The sequence below is a fragment of the Heterodontus francisci genome, chromosome 44 (genome assembly GCF_036365525.1).
Source record: "Heterodontus francisci isolate sHetFra1 chromosome 44, sHetFra1.hap1, whole genome shotgun sequence".
In the NCBI taxonomy this organism is placed as follows: Eukaryota; Metazoa; Chordata; class Chondrichthyes; order Heterodontiformes; family Heterodontidae; genus Heterodontus; species Heterodontus francisci.
In genome coordinates this window covers 20,403,919-20,426,340 of record NC_090414.1, presented here as the reverse complement: position 1 = coordinate 20,426,340, position 22,422 = coordinate 20,403,919, and the positions used below count along the sequence as shown (strand labels likewise).

The following is a 22,422-nucleotide window of genomic DNA, read 5'->3' as shown; positions in this document are numbered from 1 at the left end:
CTTCTATTCCTTTCTCCCTCATGTGTTTATCCAGCTTCCCCTTCAATGTATCGATACTATTCACCTCAACCACTCCCCGTGGTAGCGAGTTCCACTTTCTCCCCACTCTCCGGGGAAAGGAGTTTCTCCTGAATTCCCCATTGGATTTATTAGTGACTGTCTTATATTGATGGCCCCGAGTTCTGGTCTCCCTCTACAAGTGGAAACATCTTCTCTATATCTACCCTATCAAATCCTTTCATCATCTTAAAGCCCTCCATCAGGTCACCCCCCCAGCTCCCCCCCCCACCCTTCAGCCTTCGCTTTTCCAGAGAAAAGAGCATAACTTCTCAGTTCTCTCATCCTTGCAAATGATTTTTGCACCTTCTCCAGTATCTCTCTGTCCTTTTCTGTAGAAACAGAACTGTGCGCAGTCCTCCAAGCATGCTGCGATGTAGCGCACCCCTCAGAGCTGCTGGCTGAGAGCAGAGCACTGACCAGGGACAGCAGCTAGTCCGGTGACAGGACAATGCACGGTCATCCAAACCGCTTTTAAAGTCAGATACGTCAACTGCCTTTTGCACTATCTGCACTCCAACTGCAAACGACTTTGGTACAGAATGCATCTTTTAATCTGTTGGCTAACAGTAAGCTGCAAATTGTAAAATTCAGTGTGTTTACAGACTGTATAATAACCGCTCAATCCTGATAAATGCCCAACTCGTTTGCAGAGGAATGTTATGCTTGGATTGGGTTTACTATAAACTCCAGATAAAACTGGCCAATTTGCAGATCTTTGTGTTGCAGCCTGATTAATCAATCATCATTCAGTCTAAACAGAAAATATGCTCCAGAAGGCGATATTTTTGCACAAGAGTGATTAAAAACCTCTCCCGTATCGGGCTGTCACTAAGTGACATTTGGCAGCAGGACGGGATTTGGTTTGGTGAGCATTCGAGCGGAAGAACATGGACAGTTTTGATGCAGGGATCGGAGTTCCACGTGGTGGGAGTGAACTTAAAAGGTTGTGCTCCACTGGCATTCTGTACCATATGAAGGAAGTCGCACTTTTATAAAGTACTTTGGCAGTGGCGGTTTTTTAATTTTTGGACATCTTTTGGAATCGAGGGATGTGGCGGGAAAGTGGAGTTGTGGTGAGAGGTCTGCCATGATCTCATTATATGGCAGATCAGGCTCGAGGGACCGAATGGCCTGCTGCTGGTTCTTTTGTAATTGAAAATGCGTTTGCTGTTCAAAATTACGAAGGGTTTTGAGAGCGTAAATAAAGAGAAACATTTTCCATAGGTCAGTAACCAGAGGAACACAGACTAAGATAATTGGCAAAGAAAGCAGAGGGGGAGATGGGTAGCGGAAGCAGATTCAATAGTAACTTTCAAAAGGGAATTGGATAAATACTTGAAATGGAAACATTTACAGGGCCATGGGGAAAGAGCCGGGGTGGGGGAAGGGTTTGAATTAATGGATAGCTCTTTCAAAGAGCCAGCACAGGCATGATGGGCTGAATGGCCTCCGTAATGTGGCATTCTACGAGGAGTAGAAAATACAGCTGAATGCTTGGCGGAGTAATATGATGCTGCGTCACGACACTCGAGCTCAGTAAGCGGCCAGGAAGCTTAATGAAGTTCTCGAATCATGGGAGGTACAGAAGGATGCCATTCGGCCCGTTGGAGCTGTGCTGGACCTGGCTGTTCAGCTAGACCTATCTACTTTCTACCTCAATAGCCACTTGCAGTGCAGCAGTCCACATCCTAAGAACCCTTTTTGTGTTCTTTTAACCTTTGCTTTTCCAGTGTTAATCCTGAGTTTGAAACCTCTTATTAATAATTTCCCAACCGGTGCAAACAGTCTCTCTCTCTCAATTTTGGATATCGCTATTGGTTCCCCTTCGCGACCTCCTTTGTTCCGGTGATAAAAGCTCCTCTGTTCACATCTTTCTCCGAGTCGTAACATTTCACTGCTGTCGTGAACCTTATTGCGTAGCCTTTCCACGAGTCTCATGTCCTTCCAGTGGGTCAATCTCCCACCTCTGAGTGAGAAGCTTGTAGGTTCGGGGCCTACTGCAGAGCCCTGAGACCATAATCCAGGCCGATACTGCCAGTGCCAGTGCTGTGAGAGTGCTGCACCGTCAGAGGTGCTGTCTTTTGGATGAGACGTTAAACCGAGGCCCCCGTCTGCCCCCCCTCAGGTGAGTGTAAAGGATCCCATGGCCACTATTGTTAGAAGAACAGCAGGGAGTTCTCCCCGGTGTCCTGGGGCCGATATTTATCCCCCAACCAACATCGCTAAAAAAACAAATGATCTGGGTCATTATCACGTTGCTGGTTGTGGGATCTTGCTGTGCGCAAATTGGCTGCTGTTCCTCCAACAGTGACTGCACTTCAAAAGTACTTCATTGGCTGTAAAGCGCTTTGGGACGTCCTGAGGTTGTGAAAGGTGCTATGGAAATGCAGTGTTTCCAGTTCACTTCAGACTCGATGTAACTAGTGCCCTCTGTTCCAACACTCCTTACCATTTAATGCTTCCTTTTATCTTTCTCGTCCTCAAAATTGTGCTCATTCACATTTCTCCGCATCGAACTGCCCCTGCCAGCTCCCCTGTGCATTCTGCGAGCCGTGTTGTCTTACCGCTTGTCGGTGCCAGTAATTTGCCATCATCAGTGAAACGTAAAAGAAATGGCCGAGTTAGGGAGGAGGATTTGCAAGCTGGGTTAAAAAAGTGAAATATTTTAAAAGTGCAACCTCGCTGCGCCCTCACAGTCTGCATCGAAGAAGCAGGAGATAATCTGAGAGAGCAGGTTGGGCATGTTATGAAATCTTATCTGCGCCTTCTTTGAAATGGTCATTTAGGATATTCAGCCTGGTTATGGAGGATCATTGTTCCTGTCCCAGTGCCTCACTGAGGGCTTCTGATTTGCAGCAGCAGATAGTGGCTGCACTCCCTTGTCACGACGTGAATCAAGGCAGCTCAGTTCAAAGGACTGAGGCACCGGCAAGCGTTTTTTAAATGTCAGCATTCGATTGTGGAAGGAAAACAAGCCGAGGGCTGCATTCTGCAGTTTTATGAGAATGAAATGAGGTACATCTGTGTGTTAACATGTGGCCTGAAACAACAACAGAACGTTTTCAGGGCTTGTGAGCCTGGCGTCTTGCATCAGATCACTTAACTAGATGGAATTCCTGTGAAAAGGAAAATACGATTATTAGTTCACAGTGGGTGTCACTTAACCCTTCGAGGGATGAACTCCTCCTGAGTTCACACACACACACACACACACTCACCTACCTGGATAGTGAGAGACGACGTGACAGTATCTGGGTAGCCTCTTTCACTGATAGCTGGGACGGCATGGCTCTTGGCCATTTCAGAGCTAAATGTCCACTGATTATGGGAGGGGCCCCTCGCTCACAGTGGGGTACCGTCTCTCCTGTACCTCCAGAGTAAGTCGGTAAGAAAGAAAGACTTGCATTTCTATAACACCTTTCACCACCTCGGGACATCCCAAAGCGCCTCAGACAATGACGTCTTTTTTTGAAGTGCGGCCACCTGTTGTAATGTGGGAAACGCGGCAGCCAATTTGTGCACAGCAAGATCCCACAAATAGCAATGTGATAATGACCCGAATCATCTGTTTTTAGTGATGTTGGTTGAGGGATAAATATTGGCCCCAGGACATCTGTGGGGGTGGGGGAATCTCCCCCCTGCTCTTCCTCCAATAGTGGCCGTGGGATCTTTTACAGCCACCCAAAAGGGGCAGACGGGGCCTCGGTTTAACGTCTCATCCAAAAGACGGCACCTCCAACAGTGCAGCACTCCCTCAGGACAGGCACTGGGAGCGTCCTGCGTTCCCTGCTGGAACACCAGAGCAGAGCAGGATGGTAACCTCGCCAAAGAAAAGGGCTTTTCTTTTGTTGCGGATGGCTTCTTTGTGTTTGGCAATCTGTGCGCGCGTCTGAAAAGCCCGACAGATGCCTGTGTGCAGGCTGCTTCAGTGAGGGTTGATGGCTGATGCTGATAAAGGCCGAGAGGCCTGTGTTGTAGTTAGGGCCTCCTCCCTCTCAGGCACACAGAGGGAGTATCTGAGGCAATTTGCTGAACTCAGAGGTGATGGAGAAGGTCATTCAAGACCATAACATGTCATGTTCCTTCGTCAGGAGAACGCAAACAGCTATGAAAGCTTTGCAAGTTAATTAATCTGCAGGCTCTGTTAGGTTCAATGCCTCCTCCTTAGCCATTTCTCCCAATGACCTTAGCAGTACCCCCCACACAAAAGTAAAGCAGCGGACCCAAAGGAGTGTTAACTATGCAGATGTTCTCTCAAATCTGTAAACTAGTGACAAGACATCTTTTCAGCAGCAAGCCCTGCGGTCGTGAGGGCCCAACACAGTGTGGGAGCGGTAATTTAGTATCCGGACAGCTCCTGGGATCATTCACGCCTGCACGCTTTCAGCTATGGAGCCCGTTTGTGTCACAAAGGCCTAGGCTGACATTCCCAGTGCACGGCTGTGCTGTCTGTGAGAGCGGAAGGGAATCGGCGATTATTCCTCTTCCTGATCACTGTCCAATGATGCCTGGAAGGTGTCTGTGTATGTGTCTGTCTGTCTTTGTGGGCTGTGTGTGTGTGTGTATCTGTCTCTGTGTTGACTGAAGACTGAATTGATCACTTGCTGTCCAATTTCATACCACCAAAGCATCATGGACCTGCACTGCACTAAGAGTCAGCATCTTCAGGACACAATGGCACGGAGGGGCGGAGGAGGACCCTTTAAAAGCAGCTCTCCCCATCGTCAAAAATGATTAGTCCTGATTTCCTCCTTGTGTTTTGTAGCCTGTGACGTTTAGCCCCGTTTGTACTGTAATTACCTCTGGCATTCACTCAATGTTCAGATTCATGTGCCCAAGTATTAAATTGCATTCCTTCAAATGTTGTTTCAAAACAAGAGTACGACCGTGCGTGTGTTGCGCAACGAAGCGATTCAATCAAAAGGCAAAAGCGGAAATGCGCGAGGCCTGTTGACATCAGCGCTTTAACCTCTCCTGTTGGTGCTGTCTTTCTTGTTTCTTTAATGCACTTGAACTGATGTAATAAAAGTCAGCCCGATTGAGCACGGTGAAATATTCAACACCGTCCACTCGTTGGGAAGACTCCCTCGAGAGAGTCACTGCTCTTGGTCTTTGTACGATGCAGTATGTGATGGGGACAGTGTAGAGGGAGCTTTACTCTGTATCTAACCCCCGTGCTGTACCTGTCCTGGGGAGTGTTTGATGGGGACAGTGTAGAGGGAACTTTACTCTGTATCTAACCCCCGTGCTGTACCTGTCCTGGGGAGTGTTTGATGGGGACAGTGTAGAGGGAGCTTTACTCTGTATCTAACCCGTGCTGTACCTGTCCTGGGAGTGTTTGATGGGGACAGTGTAGAGGGAGCTTTACTCTGTATCTAACCCCCGTGCTGTACCTGTCCTGGGGAGTGTTTGATGGGGACAGTGTAGAGGGAGCTTTACTCTGTATCTAACCCCCGTGCTGTACCTGTCCTGGGGTGTTTGATGGGGACAGTGTAGAGGGAACTTTACTCTGTATCTAACCCCCGTGCTGTACCTGTCCTGGGGAGTGTTTGATGGGGACAGTGTAGAGGGAGCCTTACTCTGTATCTAACCCCCGTGCTGTCCCTGTCCTGGGGAGTGTTTGATGGGGACAGTGTAGCGGGAGCTTTACTCTGTATCTAACCCCCGTGCTGTACCTGTCCTGGGAGTGTTTGATGGGGACAGTGTAGAGGGAGCTTTACTCTGTATCTAACCCCGTGCTGTACCTGTCCTGGGAGTGTTTGATAGGGACAGTGTAGAGGGAGCTTTACTCTGTATCTAACCCCCATGCTGTCACTGTCCTGGGAGTGTTTGAAGCGGTTTCTGGGTAACTGAAAAAGAACCCAAAAAATTGAGCCAAATGTACAAATTACTGTTGAGAAGTGTGCAATTAAATAAATAATCGGAGCAAGCAGTTTCGCTGGATGAGGGGGAAGTGTTATGGGGTGAATTTTGAAATAATGATTTGTCTGCATTAACTGATTGAGGTACCGTCCGACAGGCTGCACAGTGGTATCCTGTATAAGACTCTTCCTCATTTCTCACCTGTCCCTGCATTAACTCGAGTTGGACAACTCCTTCCAACTGCTGTTTCTCAGCTGCCAGACTTGACTGAAATATACACCTGGGAAATAGCAAATACCTGGGGACCGAGTAAAACGGAAACTTATCTTAAAAGAGACATGCCCTAGTTTGGTGACTCTTTGCTCCCTCTGACCCTGACAGAATCTTCACCTGGATTGTTATTCAGTTATCTTCAGCAAGCATCTTCTCTGTTTTTCAGCTTCCTGGTTCTCTTCCATCCTCACATTGGGGTAGAGTGCTAGTCTGTGGCTTACCCTATAAAATGTCTGATTTATTACGTGTTATAATGGAACAAGTGTTGAGAAGCAACAATACATTGTGGAATTAAAGTAATTACAGATGTAACTGTCACGTGCAATATAACAAACAATGCTGTTCATAACTCACTGACTCTGTCTTCTCAGTTTATATGGATCCACTGTTGAATGCCACAGACACTCTCTTGATACTAACGCGTGAAGAGACACAGTGAAAGACAGATGTGCATTTATATAGCATCTTTCACAACCACAGGACATCCCAAAGCACTTTACAGCCAATGAAGTCACTTTTGTAATGCAGGAAACACAGTGAGACTGAAATGCTACTTTGGCCTCCCACAATCTACCCTTCGTAAACTTGAGGTCATCCGACACTGCTGCCTGTACCTCCAACTCACGCCCATCCCCTTTCACCCATCACCCACTGTGCTCACTGACCTACACTGCCTCCCAGTCAAGCAACGTCTTGTGTTTAAAATGATCATCTTTATTTTCAAATCCCTCGATCACCCCCTCCCTATCTCTGTCACCTCCTCCAGCCCCTACAACCCTCCGAGATCTCTGCCCTCCTCCATTTCCGCCCTCTTGTCCATCCCCCGATTCCCATCGCTCCACCATTGGCGGCCGTGCCTTCAGCTGCCTGGGGGGCCCTGAGCTCTGGAATTCCCTCCCTGAACCTCTCCGCCTCTCTCTCTCCTCCTTTAAGACGCTCCTTAAAAACCGACCTCTTTGACCGAGCTTTCGATTGCCTGTCCCTGATATCTCCTTATGCGGCCCGGGGGTCATAATTTAATTTTATAGTGCTCTTGTGAAACTCCATGGGACACTTTATTACATTATACCAAATATAAATTGTTTTTTATTTGCAAATTGTAATCCTTCTGTGAACAGAATTGTGAGCAGTCTCCTCAAGATTGGGTCTGCATGCCCTGCTGGCTGGAGGAAGAGGGGCGAGGGGGCGCTGAGATACTGCGGGAATGGGCCATCAGCTGCCAGCTTCAAAGACTGGGCACAATATAAATCCAGTGCTACGGCAAGAGTAAATCAGTGCAGCCCGGTCTGCTTCAGCCTGGAGGGCACTGAGTTTGTGGGGGAAATCTTCTGGCCTGGTCATCGCTGTATATCCAGCCCCGTGCACGTGGTGGGGTAACTCCAAGCCTCAGTTCCAGGCCGAGGGCAAAGGAGTAAGTTTGTTAGTGCTGTTTTTGTTTGGCTGTTCAAAAAAAAAAAAAAATTCTCTCAAGAAAACGTGCTTCACAAAATTACACCTGAATTGCCTTGGACGTGCTCGTGTTAATCGATCAGCCTAAGAGCTGGTCGCTGTGATGAGATGGAGAGTCCCAGTGCAGTGGCCCAGCGGATTTGGACATGGTTCCATTCTCCTTGTTCTGCTTCGCACTTGATCTTGGCTGCACCTCCAGAGGGAGCTAGCACCCACAGGGAGGGACAGAAGGTCTGTGTGCTAGCTGGCCAAGGGGCGATTGGCATTTGGTCATTGACGACAGGTGAGCCTTAGGCACAGAGGTGGAGACACCCTCCAAGTATGCCACTGCGTTGGCACATTCTGCCCCTAGTCTAGCTTCCCCTCAAATGCACCTATAAAGTGCCTCATTGCCTGCTTCTGGCTTTGCAATGATCATTTCAAAATCTAAGTTGGCATCAGCCCCTCTCACTCCGCCTGGGCTGCAGGACGGTGAAAGCTGATTCCGTCTTTGATGATGTCGCGGAGATGTGAGCCCAGATTAACATCCAGGCACATTGTTAAACATACTTGATTGGATCATTAACTGGGCCCGTTCGAGGCCCTGGGAAATTGGTCCCAGCTCCTGCACCTGAATAAATTACGCAAACGGCAGATGCTGTCCAACAGTAATTTCCTAAATGGCTTGGGTATGCACGAGTGCCTCAAACAGTGTACAGATATCCTGGAGTGATTGCGAGGCAGCAGTTTAATCTGTGGGTTCAGGGGGAGGTTATGAGCGCTTTCCTGACATCATCTGTCCTCCCACCCCCTCTTCATCTCACCCGATCAGCATATCCTATTCCTTTCTCCCGCATGTGTTTATCCAGCTTCCCCTTCAATGTATCGATACTATTCACCTCAACCACTCCCTGTGGTAGTGAGTTCCACATTCTCCCCACTCTCTGGGGAAAGAGGTTTCTCCTGAATTCCCCACTGGACTGATCAGTGACTATCTTGTACTGATGTCCCCAGTCCCTCCTGGTTCAGCATTGATGCTTTCCTGGTGATGTTGCCAATCCAAGCAGGGCTGGGGGAGGCTGTAAGTAGATTATCATTGTGTGAAATGAGACCAAGTGATTTCAGGGCTTTGATCAGAACAGCACTGATGGTCCTATCCCCTTCCCGCCGTCCCCTCACTTGCACAGTGACCTGCGATCCAACAGACTTAAGTTGGCTCTCTTTACAGTTTGCTCTCCTTCCCGAGGGAGTTCCCTTGAAAACGGCACTTTGCACTTTCGGGAATGTTGGCAGCTGGTGTGTTCAAATGAGAAGGGAAACGTTCCCATTGTTTTGACATATTAATTACGGAACAAAATGCTTATACGCTGCGGTGGAGTGACTGAGAGATACGTACGCTGTAATTTTCTGTCAGTCATTCTTCGAGGGCCCCGACTGTGCAGCAAGGGGAGTTTTAATTCGGGTGGCTGTTTTGCAAATTTGGGCCTTACCCTATCAGGGATGGGAAGGTGCTCCTTAAAACCTACTTCTTTGGCCAAGCCTTAGGTCGCCTGAGCTCACACAATGCCTCTCCCAGCATTCCTAGTGGTGGGGGAGGGTGACACGTGAGGTTCGAGTGACCATCGATGGGCGTGACTGTCTTTTCCTTTGTCTATTTTACAACAGTAACTGCACTTCAAAAGTGCATTGGCTGTAAAGCGCCTTGAACAAAGAACAAAGAACAGCACAGGAACAGGCCGTTCGGCCCTCCAAGCCTGCGCCGATCTTGATGCCTGCCGAAACTAACACCTTCTGCACTTCCGGGGCCCATATCCCTCTATTCCCTTCCTATTCATGTATTTGTCAAGATGTTTCTTAAACGTCGCTATCGTATCTGCTTCCACCACCTCTCCTGGCAGCAAGTTCCAGACACTCACCACCCTCTGTGTAAAGAACTTGCCTTGCACATCCCCTCTAAACTTTGCCCCTCGCATCCTGCGGTCGTGCAAGGCACTATATAAATGCAAACTTTTTTTTTAAATTACTGCGGTGGACAGCTTGCCATGCACTGAAACATAGGGTTAAACCTGCCCCCTGCTTATTTGTCTGAGCGCTGACACCAGCCACCCCCCCCCCCCCACCCCCACGCAGCTTCACATTGAAGTGTGGCCGTGTTGACTAACTGTGCAAAATCTCTACCTCTGCAGCTGCATCCAGACATTGACCTGTCCAACCCAGACCTCCACACCCAGTTTGTGAGGCTGAACGAGGCCTACAGTGTGCTCAGCAAGCCCAGCAGCCGACTGGAATATGACGCCAAGCTGAGACTGCAGCGACACGCCCCCTTTGGGGCAGCTTTCAAACCCCAGGCAGGCAGTGGTACCCAAGGAGACCCTTTCTTCGACTCAGACATGAGCCCAACGGCAGGCTATGGGTAAGATGGCGGGCTAAAATTACTTCTTCTCCAGAAGGAAGGGAGCTTTGTGACACGCGGGGGTTGGGGCGGGGGTGGGGGGGCAGCGGTGATGGCCCTAGGACCCATATTGTCCTCATCCTAAGCTCCACGCCGTCACGGTGCACAGTTGCAATGTCGGAAATGCAGCAGCTAATATGCGCACAGCAAGATCCCAATGTGAGAATGACCGGATCATTTTCGAAGTTGGTGAAATATTGGCTCCAGGACACTGGGGAGAATTCCCTTGCCTTTCTTCGAATTGCCCTGTTGTTCTGGACTCCCCCCTACCAGTGGAAATCACTTCTCTGGATACAGCTGAAGGTCTGCGAGGCCACTTCAGAACAGTCAACCACATTGGTGTGGGACTTAGGGCTCAGACTGGGTGCGGGAAGCAGGTTTCCTCCATAAAGCACGTGGGATCTTGGGCTTCATAAATAGAGGTGTTGAGTGCAAAAGCAGGGACGTTATGCCGAACCTTTATAAAGCTCTGGTTAGGCCCCAACTGGATAATTGCGTCCAGTTCTGGTCACCACACTTTAGGAAGGATGTAAGGGTCCTTGAGAGGGTGCAGAGGAGATTTGCCAGGGTTCCAGGGATGGGGGATTTTAGTTACAAGGCTTGGTTGGAAAAGCTGGGGTTGTTCTTTGAGCAAAGGGGATTGAGAGGAGATTTGATGGAGGTGTACAAGATTAAGACAGGTTAAAGTAGACAAAGAAAAGCTGATGGTACAAGGACTAGGGGGCTCAGATTGAAGGTTTTGGGCACAAGATGCAGGCGGGAATGTGAGGTAATGACCTGGAACTCGCCGCCTACGAGGCTGGTGGAAGTGGAGATGACGAATGATTTCTAAAGGAAATTGGATGGGCATTCGAGAGAAATAAACTTGTCGGGGATAGAACGGCGGAGTGGGACTGAGTGGATTACTCTACAGTGAGCTGGCATGGACTCGATGGGCCAAATGGCCTCCTTCCGCACTGTTCTGTAATGACTCTAGTTGGGGTTTTTAAGATAATCCAACAGCTTCACGGTCACTTTAACTAATACTGTTAGAGCTGGATTTCTTTTAAAACTGAATTGAAGTTTTAAAGTGCCAGGCTGAGATTTGAGCTCACATTCTCTGAATTATTGGTGCAGACCTTTGGACAGTTAGTCCCTCATAATGAGCACTAAGCTACTGTACCCTTAATAAATCACTACATTCTGTACAAACACGTGCCAAAAAAATGATTCCGGAGATGAATGCGTGGGGAGATGTGCATTTGCAGATCTGTCTTGAATTATATTGCTCACTAAAGGATTGCGGGACATGACAATTTGGTGAAAAAACTTAGTGTCATAAGGTCTTCAAACGTTTAAATCAAAAGATGGACAGGTTACGGTTTATTGCAGCCACGTTCTGTTGAAGGAACAAGGCCTGGTCTGACTCAACCGTGCTGTTTGTTAATTTGAAAGACAAACTGAAGACATATTTCTGTGAACATTTAACTGTGGGCATCGATGAGGAGGTGGGAAACTCGTTAATCTCTACAAATTGTCTTCCACGTTAAGGAACCTTTGCTAATAACACAATCATTGGTTGTTTTTTTTTGAAAGACCCACATCCCCAGCTCGCATGTCGCTGGTTTGAGAATAGCTGCAGTAAACCCTAATTGCCCACAAGTGCTTGTGTGTTTGTTTAGGTGTCTGGCTACGACTTGTACTGTTACCCACCTACATCTGTGATTTGGGTGCTGCGTCCTTGTCCCTTCAGACACCCCACACTGGGCCGAATAGATTCAAGCCCAGTTTTCAGCCCCTCTCCCACTAATCCAAACAGTCAGGAGTCCAAGCTGTGGCTTTAAATTTCAATTCTTTGCTCTCGAAAAGGGAAAGCTGAGGGGGCCACCTGACAGAGGTCTTTAAAATTCTGAAAGCTTTCGATGTGGTAAACAACAACAACTTGTATTTATATAGCGCCTTCCAAGATGCTGCGGAGGTGCATTATAAAACAAAATTTGACACCAAGCCACGTAAGGCGATATTAGATCAGGTAATGAAAAGCTCGGTCAAAGAGCATCTTCAAGGAGGAGAGAAAGAGACGGAGAGATTTAGGGAGGGAATTCCAGAGCTTAGGCCCCCAGGCAGCTGAAGGCACGGCCGCCAATGGTGGAGCGATGGGAATCGGGGGGATGGCCAAGAGGCCGGAATTGGAGGAGCGCAGAGATCTCGGAGGGTTGTCGGGGTTGGAGGAGGTGACAGAGATAGGGAGGGGACGAGGGCCATGGAGGGATTTGAAAACAATTTTAAAATCAAGATACAAAAACAAGAAATGCTGGAATCACTCAGCAGGTCTGGCAGCATCTGTGGAAAGAGAAGCATAGTTAACGTTTCGGGTCAGTGACCCTTCTTTGTTCCGAAGAATGGTCACTGACCTGAAACGTTAACTCTGCTTCTCTTTCCACAGATGCTGCCAGACCTGCTGAGTGATTCCAGCATTTCTTGTTTTTGTTTCAGATTTCCAGCATCCGCAGTATTTTGCTTTTATTTAAAATCAAGATGTTGCTTGACCGGGAGTTTATGTCGGTCAGCGAGTACAGGGATGATAGGGGAACGGGACTTGGTATGAGTTAAGACACGGGCATCAGAGTTTTGCATGGATCTCACGTTTACAGAGAATGTGGGAGACCAGCCAGGAGTGTGTTGGAATAGTCAAGTCTGGAGGTAACAAAGGAATGAATAGACAGAGGCATAGAGAAGATGTTTTGTGGGCGAGACAAGAACTAGGGACCATCAATATAAGACAGTCACGAATAAATCCAATTGGGAATTCAGGCGAAACTTCTTAACCCAGAGAGTGGGGAGAATGTGGAACTCGCTGCCACAGGGGGAGTGGTCGAGGTGAACAGTATCGATACATTTAAGGGGAAGTTGGATAAACACATGAGGGAGAAAGGACGAGAAGGAGATGTTGATGGGGGGAGATGGAGAGGGGGTGGGAGGAGGCTTGTATGGAGCATAAACACTAGCACGGAGCAGATGGGCTGAATGGCCTGTTTCTGTGCTGTGCATTCAATGTGATTCTGCATAAATTCACAGGCCGACCAGTCCTTTTGAGATTGGACTTGAGTCATCTTGTAAGCTCCTGGCCTGTACCCTGTCGGGAAACTTGGCTGAATATTTACTCTGAAGAAAGTAGAGAGAATTTTGGAGATGTTGATAACAGGTAGCCCACCAGCTACCTGATTCAGCACTCCAAGGAATATATTGCCCATTGCCATGTAACAGCCGCAGTGGGGGAAGGTTTATATCTTTACCCCATCCGCATTTTAACATCGCTGAGATGTTTATGCTTGTGTGGTTACTGTCTCCATGCACAGAGGTCAGAGGCAATTTTCTGGGGTGAATGCACTTAGTGATAGCTGAATTGCAGAATGTACAAGCTATTAAAAAAAAAGCCACCCAAAGCACAAGTGAGTCTCGTTTTCCCCTTTCAAGGCTGTGAGACATTTATGAGGCAGTAAACTTCAGTTCAGTTACCTGCTGCACAGTGCCTGTCACCAGTGGCTGTCATGCCAGTATAAGGCCAGAAGGAAACATAGCAGCGGCAGAATTTAGAGCCTCTTTGTGATCCTCTTTGCAGACTGATGGTAACTCGTAAACCATGTTCCACACGGGCTTTTGCGCTCCAGTGCTGAGGTGACAACTATATGAGTCGAGGAGGCAGCTATAGTGATTAAAATGTGGCCAAACACGCTGGAAAGTGTTAGGTTTCCCCTCGAGGCTCCAGTGGGTAAAAGCACTGTACTGGCCCACCCGGGCATGAAATGTCCCAGGTTTTGAGTGGCCCCCTTGGCCGCAGTGCCGGAGAACAGCCACCACGCCCTAGCCTTCAGGAGAGGAGAGGGAGAGTAGCGGTCGGAGAAAGGGACCTTTCGCTCCCCCTGGTCCCATGAGCAGGAGAGAACGATGAAGAAAAACTTGCGTTTCTGTAGCGCCTTTCACGACCTCAGGACATCCCAGAGTGCTTTACAGCCAGTGAGGTATTTTTTGAAGTGTGGTCACTGTTGTGATGTCGGAAGCGTGGAAATCTGCGCACAGCAAGATCCCACAGGCAGCAGCGCGACGACGACTGGACAATCTGTTTACGTTGGTTGAGGGATAGATATTGGCCCCATTGCACCGTGGGCAGGGGGGACAGGCAGGGGGTGGGGGGAAAGTGTCCCCAGCTCTTCCTGCAATAATCTTTTATGCCCATCTGAGAGGGCAGACGGGTCTTCGAGTGAACATCTCGTCCGAATGACGGCTCCGCTGATACTGCAGCACTCCTTCAGTACTCGGAGTGCCGGCCTAGATTTTGCGCTCAAGCCTCTGGAGTGGGGCTTGAACCCACATCCTGGTCAGCTGTTAGTCGGAGCCAGTGAAATCATTGTACAAGGCGGAAGGAGGCCATTCAGCCCGTCGAGTCTCTTTCAAACAGCAATCCAGTTAGGCCCACTCCCCTTCTCTTTCTCCAAATCCCTGCCATTTTTTTCCTCCTTCAAGTACTTATCCATTTCCCTTTTGAAAACTCCTATTGAATCTGTATTCCTCACCCCCGATCAGGCTCTGCTTTCCAAATCCTAACCACTCATTCCCTAAAAAAAAAATTAGTCTCCCCTCCTGTCGCCTCTGATTCTTGTGCCTTCAGTCTGTGCCCTCTAGTTATCGACCCTTCAGCCACTGGAAACACTTTCTCTTTATCTCACTCGACCGTAGCCCTTCATGATTTGAAACACCTCGAGCAAATCTCCTCTTAGCCTTCTGTGCTCGAAGGAAATAATCTTTGGAGTTGCTATGGTAATACTGAGAGAGGTAAAGTGAAGCAGGAAAGTAACAAGACTTTGATGGATTGTCACTTTGAGCATGTCCCAATAAAATCCTATCCAATCCTATAATCCCCTCAATTACCACAAATGTCGCCCATTCACTCACTCAGGATAGAATTTCAAACTCCAGCACAACAATTAAATGCTAAATCCCGATCTGGGCATACAGTGCTGCTCCTTAATTGTCCCATATTTAGCTCGTACTGCACGCAATCTGCTAAATCTCACCGAGAGCCGGAGGGTGCTTTGACAGGCTGATCACAGCGGTGTTAAATCATCGCCTACTGCAGTGTCCTTTAGGTTGGATCACTGAAGGCATGCGCCAAAAAAAAAATCTGGAACTTGTAGGGACCCTGACAAAAAAGCGTCTCTATACTGCTTGTGGGTTTTTTCAGAAGTTGTGCTGCGTTAAACGTCCTCGTCAGCAATCGCCCCCCCCCCCCCCCCTCTGCGTAACAGAGCAGCTCGCACCTTCGCAACACCCACGCAGTTACCTGTCTTTAAAGCACAACAGCAGCCAGCAACTCACAGCAGCACCTTGAATGTGGAGGCGCGTCCCAAATAAGGGAGAAAATGGTCGGCGAGCTGCAGTTGGAGACGGTTCGGCTGATAGGGTTGTTTCGATGAAGGAGGCCCGTGTGGAGCATGAGCGCAGATGGGCTGAATGGCCTCTTTCTGTGCTGCAGGCTCTCCAATTCGATGTAAGGGTTGGGAGGGTAGTCGAGGCACAGTTAAAGAGGCGCGATTGAGGCTTTGGGAGGTTATAGAGAGGGATGGCGAGGCCAGAGGAGTTTTAGGACGGAGGCACAAACTGCTGGGCTAGGTCAAGGATGGCTGAAGGGTCAAAGGTGAAAGGGGGGGTCAAAGAAAGGCTGAATCTGAAACGAGGAGGGGCACGTGTGGCAAAGCGCAGAAAAAAACTTGCCGAACACTTGGTTTTATGACAAGAGATACAGAATTATAAAAGTCAGGATTGATGGTGAATCGAGGTATTACCTTAGTGGGTGGACTGCGTGCAGTTTTGGCCTCCACAACACAAGAAGAATATTGAGGCAACAGAGATTCACCAGGATTATGCCCGGTATGAGAAAATGCGAGGACGTGAAAGAGTAGTGGGAGGGGGGAGGGGGTCAATTTTAACCATTTGCTGCCAGGTAGCTCTTGTCGCATTGAGAATTGTAAGGATAGGAAGGGGGGGGGGAGCGAGGAGAGATGGGCGAATGAAGACTTTAGATAAATTCATTGAGGCGGGAGGCGTTGGAGCTTCACTCACCGAGTGACAAATGTGCAGGCTGACCTTCCTGGCCTCCCCTCGAATCCAAACCGGGGAAGAGCATGTGCATTGGCGGAGGGCGAGGACAGGAGCAGACTCAATTACGGCAATCAAATGACCTGCTGAGATTGAGGCACGAGCTCAGGAAGTCTTCGGTGCATGTAGAACTGCATCAGGAGAGCGGAAAGGACAGGGGTGGCGGCAGTGGGAGGTCAACTCAGTGAGGGGTAAACCTCTTGCCAGAGTCGTTTGACACTGCGGCGAGGCAGGTTCGAGTTCCACACTTAGAAAGGATCAGCAAAGAGAAAGGGACTGTGCACTTGAGTGATTTGTGCTGTGAATGTGTCATTATTGTTTAATCCTGGCAGACAGGCCCCCTTGTCTGGTCTCAGTTTTAATGGTGCTTTGATGATGAAAGGCAGCGGCGAACGGGTTTGAAGTGGCAGTGTACGCACGATTTTCTACCTCAAACAAAAGCTGTCCCATTCCCGCCTCCTGCCTGGCAATGACGCAGCACAGAAGAAGGCCATTCGGGCCATCGTCCCTGTGCCAGCTCTTTGACCGAGCTTTCGATCGCCTGTCCCTAATATCTCCTTATGTGGCTCGGGATTAAATTCTGTCTAACGCTCCTTTGAAGAAGCACCTTGGACATTTCACTACATAGAGGTGCTATGAAAACGAAATTTGTTATCTTGCGGCACTAATTTTAAACCAAACCTTTTCTAATTGGCTAAAGTATCCTTTTTTTTTTGTAATGCCTGACCATCACCACATGAAAGGTGGCGAGTCAAGTCCACCAGTTGAAGTTTGTCAGCCTCCTGGAAAGCTGACTTTTTTTTAAAAGCTTTTATTTGGCTGGTGTGAACCTCTGCTTGGCTTGGAATGTCCCGATTGTTTCTCAGGTGTTGAGTGTTGTATAAAAGGGTGTGAAGGTAGCATGTATGAGCCCTTTCACTCGTCCCCGTCACAATCAAAAGAACTCGGATCCACGCTTGACATGCGTCTTAATCCACACCTTGTGTGCAAAGTGATCGGAACGCGCAAATACATTAAACTGCCCGGGCTTGCAAACTGCACTTTCTGTCACTGAAGCAAAACCCTTGCATTATAATCCCAGCAGGTATTTATTTTTAAATAATCTTTTCATCCCCTTTATTTCCATCGATATTTACAATTCTCATCCTGTCAGTTTGCCTGCATCTTGTCAGTCATTAAACTGACAGCTTCCATCCATTGACGATTGAGTCCAACCTACTCAAAAAAAAAGACAGCATTTCAGGCTGGGGTGACTAGGATTAATGTCCTGTAAATATTTTCCCTTTTGCTGGAATGGAATGGCTGTGTGTTTGAGAGAAGAATGTCTTGTTTGCAAGTATGCTTCTCGCTGTGTCGAACAAGGCCTCAGGATCATTCCTATTCAGTAGCAGCTTTTTCACACCGACAGTCGAAGCTGATGTGGGGAATGTGTGGCAGTGCTGTCACCTCTGGAGTGTGTCACCTCTTTATGATTGCCTTTTTCTGCATTGATTCATTGGAACAGCTACTGTAACGTAGGCTTAACCCGTGCACCAGATGTTTGAGGAATTGTGTTCACAATGCGTTTCCAATACTAAGAGGAGCAGTAATGGTCTGGGCCACTGAGAGAAATAAGATTAAGTCCATTCAGTCCAATAATCCTGCCCCCTTTTTCATAGAGTGATCCCAATAACCCACCGTCGCTCTCCATCCCTCAGCCTCACCTACCAACCTCACAATATCCCTCAATCCCACCTCCCCATATCCCTCAACCTCACCTACCCACCTCCTACTATCCCTCAACCGCACCTTATCACCATATCCCTCAATCTCACCTACCGACCATCCCGCAATATCCCTCAGTCCCACCCGCCCACCACCTCACAATATCCCTCAACCCCACCAACCCACCACCTCGCAATATCCCTCAAGCCCACCACCTCACAATATCCCTCAACCCCACCACCTCACAATATCCCTCAACCCCACCCACCCACCACCTCACAATATCCCTCAACCCCACCCACCCACCACCTCACAATATCCCTCAACCCCACCCACCCACCACCTCACAATATCCCTCAACCCCACCCACCCACCACCTCACAATATCCCTCAACCCCACCAACCCACCACCTCTCAATATCCCTCAACCCCACCAACCCACCACCTCTCAATATCCCTCAACCCCACCAACCCACCACCTCACAATATCCCTCAACCCTACCCACCCACCACCTCTCAATATCCCTCAACCCCACCCACCCACCACCTCACAATATCCCTCAACCCCACCCACCCACCACCTCACAATATCCCTCAACCCCACCAACCCACCACCTCACAATATTCCTCAATCCCACCTTCTCGCCATACCCTTTCAGTTGCTTCTCTCTCCAGAAGCACGTCTAATCGCACTTTGGCCCCTCTTTATATTGTCTGCTTCAATTCCCACTCCTGCCGCATAATCATCACGGTGTTTGCCTTTTGAATGAACAACTCTCTCCTCACTTTCCTGCTTGTTCCTAATTCCCTCCATTTAATCTGTGACTTCTCGGATTTGAACCTCTCATTGTAATTGGGCACTTTGTCCGGATCAGGGCACTTTATTATCTTGTAAACTTCAGTCGGAAGCTCCCAGTGCTGAATCACCGTGTAATGTTTCCCCACATAACTGGCAATCCTTTTACTGGAACCCTCGTGTGTAGACAGTAAGATTTGACTGAAACATTATCCCATTTTGTTAACGGGTGTATAAGGAGGAGGCGAGAATTTGGGGGCTGAAGTGGTGTTTTCATCTTTTCCCACTGTTGTGACTCTGTATCGGTTTGTTTTGTTCCCAGTTTTCTCTCCGATTTTCTCTCCTCCCCACTTCCTCTGGAGATGTTAAGTTCCTCACTGGGGTACAATTGGGCAATTTCCCTCCAGCCCCTCTCCAAAGTGGCCATTGTTCATTTGCAAGCCCTGGTGACCGCTATCCAACTGTAGAGGCCTTCACAGACAAGTATGGTGCAGTCCTCTCCCAGCAACTGTACAATTTCAGTAGGACCTAGTGAGTGTTCTGCCCTGAAATCGAAGGAGGCTGTGGCCAATTGAAGCAGCCGTGTGGGACTGGAGCAAACTCGCTCTGCACAGACTGGGGCAGTGCAGTAGAGCCTTGCTGGTCTGTATGGCTCAGAAGACGGAGACTTGTGACGTGAGCTGTAAGGACATGGTACACTTTAATCAACACATCAGGAGGCTTTGAATGATGGGAGTGTATGTTGTGTGAGATGTGTGTTACACTTAATCTCCGTTTATGCGTCTTCATAGAAAAATATTGTTCCCGCACGTGAATCGGTGCCTCCGATGATCAGTAACTGGAATAGGAGTTGTGTGTAACTTATACAGGAGGAGCAGTAGTTTTGCTGAGTTTCCTGAGACTGGGGAGATGAGGGAGTGGGCTGTTGCACTTTCGTCCTTTCCAAAAAGTCCAAAACCCCACACTTGTGGGCCTTTCTGTTCAGGCTAAAGCATTCTGATGAAATTTATTTACAAGATCTGTAATTAAACAGAAGCAAACGGAATATAACAGAACAATCAACAAACAAGTGCGCGCTTCTGAAAATGTATCCGTATCGGTTGATTTAACAGCATTTATCAAGTTCAGCGTTCTTTTATAAGTTACTGTGTCCTCACTCTTCCTCTTCCCTACCCCTCTCAAAAGCTTTGAGAAGTCTGAGCAGCAGAGGTATTGGGAGCAGTTCCGCTACGCCACACCAGATGAGTATGCAGCTTTTCAGAGTACCAAGAAACGGAAGAGGAATCTGAAGGCTTTTGGTTACTGTGTCTTCATTATGCTGGCCGGTGTCTTCATTCATTACGTTGGTTTCAGGTACGGGCGATGTGTAATAACCTGATTGTTTATTCCTTATACATTTACCCAACTGTTCAGCTGTATTCAGCCTTTAAGTAGGGAAGTATCTCAGCCACATTCCTACTAATGATTCTTAGAAGGGGGCAACTGTGCGGGGCAGTGTATTAATTAATGGCTGTTCACTACTCGCTTCTGCCTTCAAGTCCAGCACACACTCATGGGATAGAAGTCCACTCTATCTGTTGCCTATCTTCCAGCAGGAATGCTTGTTAAAGCAGATTTAGAACTCGGGAGAGTGTAGAGGAAGCTTTACTCTGTATCTAACCCCCGTGCTGTACCTGTCCTGGGAGTGTTTGATGGGACAGTGTAGAGGGAGCTTTACTCTGTATCTAACCCCCGTGCTGTACCTGTCCTGGGAATGTTTGATGGGGGACAGTGTAGAGGGAGCTTTACTCTGTATCTAACCCCGTGCTGTACCTGTCCTGGGAGTGTTTGATGGGGACAGTGTAGAGGGAGCTTTACTCTGTATCTAACCCCGTACTGTACCTGTCCTGGGAGTGTTTGATGGGGACAGTATAGAGGGAGCTTTACTCTGTATCTAACCCCGTACTGTACCTGTCCTGGGAGTGTTTGATGGGGACAGTGTAGAGGGAGCTTTACTCTGTATCTAACCCCGTGCTGTACCTGTCCTGGGAATGTTTGATGGGGGACAGTGTAGAGGGAACTTTATCACAACAACTTTCATTTATATAGTGCCTTTAACTGCTGTAAATCATCCCAAGGCACTTTACAGGAGTGTCATCAGACAAAACTTGACACTGAGCTAAAGAGGGAGACATTAAGTTGTGGTCAGAGAGGAAGGTGTTAAGGAGGGTCTTAAAGGAGGTGAATAGTTGGACGTGTTTAGGAAGGGAATGCCAGAGTTTAGACAGCTGAAAGCCCGACTGCTAATGGTAGGGTGAAGGGACTGAGCGAGAGGCCAGCGATGGAGGAATGCAGTCTTCTCCGAGGGTTGTTGGGCTGGCGGAGGTCTCAGAGGAGAGAATCTGTGGACAGATCTGAATGCAGGTTGATAATTTAAAAATGGACACGTTGCTGTTGAGGTTCAGTCTGCAGCCCAGTGAGCATACATTCACTTCCCCTTTCACTTGGAGGTTTTTAACATCACAAAGACCATTAACAAAGAGCTTTTCACTTTCACACGAGTGCCTGATTTGCATCAAATCCAAAACTAACGCTTTGAAAATCGGATTTGGGCACTCGAATGAGAATCATAGCCAGGCTCCGTGCTCTCGTTTCTACCTCTGCAGACTAACCCACTGTGGGTTCCCTGAATCTGCTCTTTCCGTTTCAGATTTCCAGCACTTGCAAGTGTTAGTCTCACCAGTTTCAGTTTCTTCAAAGTGTAATATTGAGTGAAGGTTTGATTGACACGCCATTCAGACAGCGGTACCAGTTCAGTGAGGCTTTGTGCACGTGTGTGGATTGTGAGGAGGGGGTAGATGTATCGCAACGGGTGGTACTGTGAGCTTCTTTGACCTTCTCGCAAGTCCTTCCAGAGTATCTTTGTTGACTTTCGTGCCCCTACACTTCAAATGGCCAGCTGCATCCGCGGGGTAGTGCAGGGGCCTATTACCTTTCAGCTGTCATCCTTTTCAGGCTGTAAACGCAATTCCTGTGTGGCACAGTGCCTTGTGACCAGTGTGTCAGAAATGTTGTTATCTCCTAAGTTCTGTCAGATAATGGGATTGTAGAATCATGCCGCACGGGAGGAGGCCATTCGGCCCATCATACCTCTGCCAGCTCTTTGAAAGAGCCATCCAGTTAGTCCCACTCCCCCTCTGCTCTCTCCCAATAGCCCTGCAAATGTTTCCTTTTGAAGTATTTATCCAATTCCCCCCTTTTGAAAGTTACTATTGAATCTGCTTCCACCGCCCTTTCAGGCAGCGCGTTCCAGATCACAACAACCGGCTGCGTTAAAAAAAAAAAATCTAATTTATCCCTCTGTTACTGTTCCCATTTATCTTAACTCTGTGTCCCTCTGGTTACCGACCCTCCTGCCACTGGAGACAGTTCCTCCTTATTTCCTTCAGTGATTTTTGAACGCCTCAATTAAATCTCCCCCTTAACCTTCTCTGCTCTAAGGAGAACAATCCCAGCTTCTCCCGGTCTCTCCGTGTAACTGAATCCCTCATCCCTGGGACCATTCCAGTAAATCTCCTCCGCACCCTGTCCACGTCCTTGACATCCTTCTGAAAGTGGGGGGCCCGGAATTGGCCGTAATACTCCAGCTGATTAGCATGGGGTTTTCACATATCTGCCGCAGTTTGCTCCTCTTATCTTGAACGCATTGACTCGAGTTGGGATCCAGGTCCAC

At 48.3% G+C, this 22,422-nt stretch overlaps 1 protein-coding gene across 12 annotated transcripts in view; it reads left to right on the top strand.

Moving 5' to 3' along the window:
- The window catches only part of dnajc4 (DnaJ (Hsp40) homolog, subfamily C, member 4), an 81,857-nt gene that overhangs the window by 13,554 nt on the left and 45,881 nt on the right, over nucleotides 1–22,422 (top strand). For all 12 annotated transcript variants that reach the window (XR_010970989.1, XR_010970990.1, XM_068021763.1 and 9 more), the window contains exons 5-6: nucleotides 9,810–10,036; nucleotides 19,896–20,063. Coding sequence is in view for 10 of the 12 variants with exons in the window: in XM_068021763.1 (XP_067877864.1) it covers nucleotides 9,810–10,036; nucleotides 19,896–20,063 (395 nt within the window). In the remaining 2 variants the exon portion in view is untranslated. The remainder of the gene's footprint in view (nucleotides 1–9,809; nucleotides 10,037–19,895; nucleotides 20,064–22,422) is intronic.